Source organism: Bipolaris zeicola (genome assembly GCF_000523435.1).
Source record: "Bipolaris zeicola 26-R-13 unplaced genomic scaffold scaffold_529, whole genome shotgun sequence".
Classification (NCBI taxonomy): Eukaryota; Fungi; Ascomycota; class Dothideomycetes; order Pleosporales; family Pleosporaceae; genus Bipolaris; species Bipolaris zeicola.
In genome coordinates, this window is record NW_006912578.1 from 1 (window position 1) to 5,383 (window position 5,383).

At 53.4% G+C, this 5,383-nt stretch overlaps 3 protein-coding genes across 3 annotated transcripts; 1 reads left to right on the top strand and 2 right to left on the bottom strand.

Annotated features, from left to right (window-relative positions):
* Nucleotides 1-723: 723 nt before the first annotated feature.
* On the bottom strand, nucleotides 724-2,790 carry COCCADRAFT_10329 (uncharacterized protein; the record flags this gene model as incomplete). The annotated part of the gene is made up of 1 exon (XM_007720595.1): nucleotides 724-2,790. The coding sequence occupies one exon, from the start codon at nucleotides 2,788-2,790 to the stop codon at nucleotides 724-726; it is 2,067 nt and encodes a 688-aa protein (XP_007718785.1).
* Nucleotides 2,791-3,225: 435 nt separating this feature from the next.
* COCCADRAFT_113061 (uncharacterized protein) lies at nucleotides 3,226-3,675 on the top strand (the record flags this gene model as incomplete). The annotated part of the gene is made up of 2 exons (XM_007720596.1): nucleotides 3,226-3,250; nucleotides 3,311-3,675. The coding sequence occupies 2 exons, from the start codon at nucleotides 3,226-3,228 to the stop codon at nucleotides 3,673-3,675; spliced, it is 390 nt and encodes a 129-aa protein (XP_007718786.1).
* A 236-nt stretch (nucleotides 3,676-3,911) lies between these two features.
* Nucleotides 3,912-5,383, bottom strand: COCCADRAFT_113059 (uncharacterized protein; the record flags this gene model as incomplete). The annotated part of the gene is made up of 4 exons (XM_007720597.1): nucleotides 3,912-4,599; nucleotides 4,653-4,786; nucleotides 4,848-5,161; nucleotides 5,214-5,383. Coding segments are annotated over 4 exons (1,306 nt in total), but the record flags the coding sequence as incomplete, so codon positions are not given.

The following is a 5,383-nucleotide window of genomic DNA, read 5'->3' on the forward strand; positions in this document are numbered from 1 at the left end:
GCATCCTACCGGCCTTACCCAAGTATCGAAATAGGATGCGAATTACGCCGAAGCAAAGACTATCGAACTAGTCAGGCACGTTGTTGAAAGCTAGTCAGGTAAATTGTATTCGAAAGACGCGGGAGTGTGTACTTCCAGGTTTGACAAAAAAAAGGGATCGGACTCGAGTCGTTATCAGCACATTCATATCACAATCACCCGGCTAATCCACAATCCGAAGATATAACGACTGGGATGTTGTATACCCGACTACAACGACGCTAACGAACAGGAAGTAGTTCAGCAGTCTAGCCCGGATTCAACGTTCGCATGTAACAATCTGAGCGTAGTCATAGAGATGCAAACGAAGACGAAGCTAGAGCAGGCAATATTGGCAAATGATAAAAAAAAAATTCTTCCTGACTCATCAAAAAAGAGAGATATGTAAATATATAAAAAAAACGCTGGGAGGTTGGGGGGGGGCAAAAAAAAATCCCCTTTCAGTCTATAATAAAGAAAAAAGTGTGAGTGAAAACCGTAAAATATCCAAAAGAAAGAAAGGAAGAAGGGGAGGAAACGAGAGAGAACCAAGAAAAAAAAGATAAAAATGCGGTTATGTGGTTTGTTCCCTCAATCGTTTCCCCCTCCTCCCTCCCCCCTCTCAACTCTTTACTTCATGCGACATTTCCGTATCAATTTTTTCAAAAACAGCCTTCTCTTTTGAGCAGGCCGTTTCCGCGAACGTCAGCTAGAAGGCTGAGAGGGGGGTGGTTGTTTCTTCTTGAGTGTGTTGCGTCGCTGCTTCTTGTTGTTGTCGGTGGTGGTGGCGGCGGCAGCGTTGTGACCCTCGCCGATACCCTCACCCGGTGATACAGCGCTGACGGCCTTGCTGGCACCAACAGTGATGCCTTTGGCGCCGAACTTGCCCGCCATGCTTTTTGTGCTTTGCTGGCTGCCGATGCTGAGTCGCCTGGCCGGAGTGGGACTTGCAGGGGTGGTAGATTGAGAGGGGTCGGTGCCGGCGACTTCGTCGGAGGACCACCAGCCTTCGGGTCGGGATGTTGAGGTTTGGGCGGTGGTCTGCGAATTTTCGGGGGAATCAAAAGTGAGTGAGACTCGGTTTGTCGGAGGTGGCGACATGATTCTGCTGCGGATTGACGGGAAGAGCTCCTCCGTGTTCAGCTTGTAGGCAGCTGGATAGGACATTCTCGACGCTATAACGGGGCTGGTAATCACCGAGGGACTGTCAGCTGAGGATGGGCCATGGTAGGAGATTGCTCGTCGGGTTGGGGGAGAGCTTCGCCTGGGTCGGAGGGTGGGTGAAGCTACCTTCCTTTCGTCTCCTACATCGTCGTATCCTTCTTGCTCGGGCAGAGTATCGATTCCTGGTAGGAGACTTCTGTATGTGACTGGTGACCGCCTCTTCTCTTTAATGCCATTGGGAGTCTCGCTTTCCGTGACTGCGAATTTTTCCAGGTACTCAAAAACATGTGGGAAGACCAGAGTGTTGACAGATTCTGCCCACAAAAAGTCTAGATGCTCGTAGTGGGGGATCTCCTTGGCGATTGTGTGAGAAGGGAGCTCCTTCAACATGATGTTGATATCAACTAGACTATCCGACCCACCGTAGACCAGCACAATGGGCGTTTTGATATTCTTAGTGGGAAACTTGGCAACCTTGTAGTACTTGGACCGGTTAGAGATGATTGGGTTCGAATCATCATCGTCGTACATCTGGAACGTGCCATTGCGGATGATTTGGAACCAGTGGACAACACTCTTGGTAGAACTGTAGGAGTAGAGATGAGGATACGCTGCGAGCTTTTGCTCAGGCAAAATATTATTAGCGGTCCATCCGAAGAGAAACCTCAGGGACTTGTCAATCACACGGACAAAGATGGGCGGATATAGAATAGACTGCCACATGGTGGTCGAGGGAAGAATGGATTTGCGGCCAAACGCAAGGTAGAGAATGTTCGGGGAGGCTTTTACAAAGGCGTCGACGATTCCAGATGCAACGCCCTTGGGCGACATGGCTGGCGCCAGCGCAATGAAGACATCGACCTTTTCGTTGAGCGTCGGGTGTATGGATAGCGTCGCAAAAGCCTGAGCGGTTCCCTGGGAGAAGCCAATGTACGACAAAGACGGCTGGTGGGTCGTCTCGAGAATGTATGAAATCGAGTCGGGAATATCGTGAAAGGCGAATTGGTCCATGCTGAAATTCCAGAAGCTGCTCGATGTCGGGGGCGTATGCACACTCTTCTTGGAGTACTTGTTGCCGCGATTGTTGCCGAGCCAGACGTCGTAACCACGCTCTACCAGCTCAAAGGGCAGGCATCGTTCCTTGGCCGTTAGGCACACCCACACCTCGCTATTCATCATGAGGCCATGGTGCAGGTAGACAACCTTCTTCTTCTGGCCCTTTGCGCGGTCGCGGGGGTTGACTCGCACATTTTCCTCGCCCCTTTTCCAACCCAGGCGGTGCAGGCCTAGCAGATAGCCGTCGCCCGTCTGGACAATGTGCTCTTCGCATTCGTATCCGTAGAGCTGGCAAAGCTCGGAAAAGTCGGAGGCATTGGCAATGGAGCTCCAGACGGCTTTTTTCTTGTCACGCGAGCGCTTGGACGAGGGCGAGGAGCAGTAGTTGAAGAGGCGGCGAGTAAGGCGGTAGCAAAAGTTGATAATGGGCGTCGGCAGGGCGAGGGTGATGACGGCAATGAAGGACTCGAGGATGATGAGGGAGATGGACAGGAGCAAGGCAATGTACTCGCGGATGTGCAGGCGCGAGAGAAAGGGAATATGCAGCGCCATGGCGATGGCGGTGGCAGCGAGATGCTTGGGGGGCGGGCGGGACGCGAAAGATGAGACTGTTATGGCAACGGGCAAATGCTCAGTCGACTGCAACGCCAACGCATAGCCCCTCTCTGCGCGCGCCGGGGCCTGAGAAACGTCGAAGCTTGAGCCTGTCTGGGAAAGACGGTGGCCCAGCCATGGGAGTCCAGCCGTGTGCGATGGGGAAAAAAATGACGTTGACCGACACTACTGCACCGCCATGGTATTGCTCTGCGGCCATGTTTGGCATGTGACAGCCCATCTTGCCCAAGCCTGGCTAACGGCCGTCGGTACCGGGCCCGGCTGCCTCGCGCCGCGTCGAACACACATGGCCTGGATGCCACCGCTGCCGTGTGCTCCACTGCCATCACTCCACGTCGTTCGCTGTCGCCGCCGCATCTGCTGATAACCACGATGCCGCAGTCATGTAAAGACATCCGTATGGCCTCCTTCTCCTCGCCATGGTGAAACTTCGGGCGGCTAACGTATCCAATCGCAGGCGCCGCCCTGGCTTTTTGCCTCCAGAACAGCGACTGCATAATGGTTGAGCGGCACTCGCCCGGCGACTGTCTGCGCCCGCCCCTCAAATACACCCTCCCCACCCAGTGCCAGCAGCTCCAAAAGGGCTATGCAGAGTGCAAAAAGGGCATGATTGATATGCGCAAGCGGTTTCGCGGCAACAGGCCTATCGCTGTCCAAGGCCAATTGGAGACGGGCGCCTTTGGCCAGGGCCGTGCCGAGGCCGACGAGAAGGCGGGCACCATCGAAGAGAAGGGATACATGCTCTATGCCGGGCGGCCCTACAAGGACGTCAAGGAGACAAAGGGCGATGAGGATCCAGATAACAAAGGGCTGGAGCGGTAGTTGGGACTTGTGCAAGGTGGTACACTCGGATGAAAAAAAAATTGATCGCATGCCTCGTTCGACGCTCGACACCACTCACGAAGGAACGAGAGCAAAACAGCATGGTTCGGCGTTATGAAGAGAGTTTGCCATTGCAGCTCCTCTTTGTATAGTAATTCTTTACATTGCGGCCAATACACCCCTCCACATACATATACACACAAATTTCGTGGAACATGGACGTGACGGTTGGGCCTCTAGATGATAAATGCGTATGCCCGGTCGAAGCAGCTATCCCATCCCGCTACCCCGCTCTTCCAGTACCTCTTCAACACTGCGGACGCCTTCAACGGACAGCTCGTCCCTAGCAGCCTGCTAAGATCTCCCAGACTCGCCTCAATCCAGTCTTTTGTCGCCTGGCTGCGATGGATGCCCTCGACCCCTGCCACCACCAAAGGCCAAACCATGTGTCTGGCCATCCTGGGATCCTGGAGCGCAATGCGCACACTGCTCAGAAGCACATTTCCCTTCTCTTCTTGCGCTTTCTGCAGCGACACGCTCGGCGGCAGCACGGTTAGCGATTGCAGAGACATGCTGCAGTAGAGTGATACAGCAGCTTGGTAAATCTGTCCCATCAGCAGCCATTCCGAGTAGAGGGGTCCGGCTTGCGCCCAGTCCTCGGGAGAGAATGCATCAATACGAGCAATCAGGTCGTGCGCCTCCAGAGAATGCGCTGGATCAGCATCGTATAACAACATGGCCGCAGATGCCTTGCTACGCAACTGGCCAATCTGGAGTATCTCTATGTAGAGCTCCCGGGGACATAGCGTATATGGGAAGATGAGATCGTAGACGCTACTCAAGTCCTCGATGATCGTCCCGTTTGCGCCTGTAATGTCGACTTGGTCCCACGATGGGCTGCATGTGTTGGCGAGCGAAATGATGCTAGACGCTTGCGTTAGCCAGTAGAGCTTGTGCACGGAGCCAAAGGTACCTACAGTAGGTATATCACTAGTGATGGCACTAGATGAGGGGCATCTTTCATGAGCTGCTTAGGTCCGCCCCGCAGGTCAATCAGCCGCTTCATGCCGTTGACATGTGAACGCCAGTCCGTGAAGCTAGGGTTTTGGAGCTATATCCAAGCGTTAGCCCATGTCCCCCACCATTTACGCAAACCATGTTAACCAACATACCTCCAGACACATGAACATCAGGATGCTGGTGATGGTCAGGTCCGAACACCTAGTCTTGTCCTGTGCAATGTACTCGCTCAGTGATCGCAAGGCAGCGCCTCGGTGATGATATATCTTTGATCGGTTCATACTTGTGATTGCGCGATCGGCGCCAGATGGCTGCGTATGGACAAAGTGATTGAGGGATATGCATACTAGCGTGTGATGAATCGCTGGCGTGAGGAGATGCAGCACCTGAGGGGGGAAGACAACGATGGCGGGATTTGGTACCAGCTCCCCGTAGGCCTTGTACTGCGCTCGAATTCTGGCATTGTCTGGAGCTGTGAGCCGTGTACAATGGTAATTGGCTTTTGGATATACGCTTACAATACTGAACAGCCTGAATAACATCCGATGTCTCGTTGGTCAGATATGCGTAGTTTGGCACCTCGTACTTGTGCAGAACGACCACTAAGCGTTTCAAGCGTCGAAGAGGGTCTCGCTTCGATCGTAGTATCTTTGCGGCTTCGTCATGCAATCCCTTTTCGACCACATCT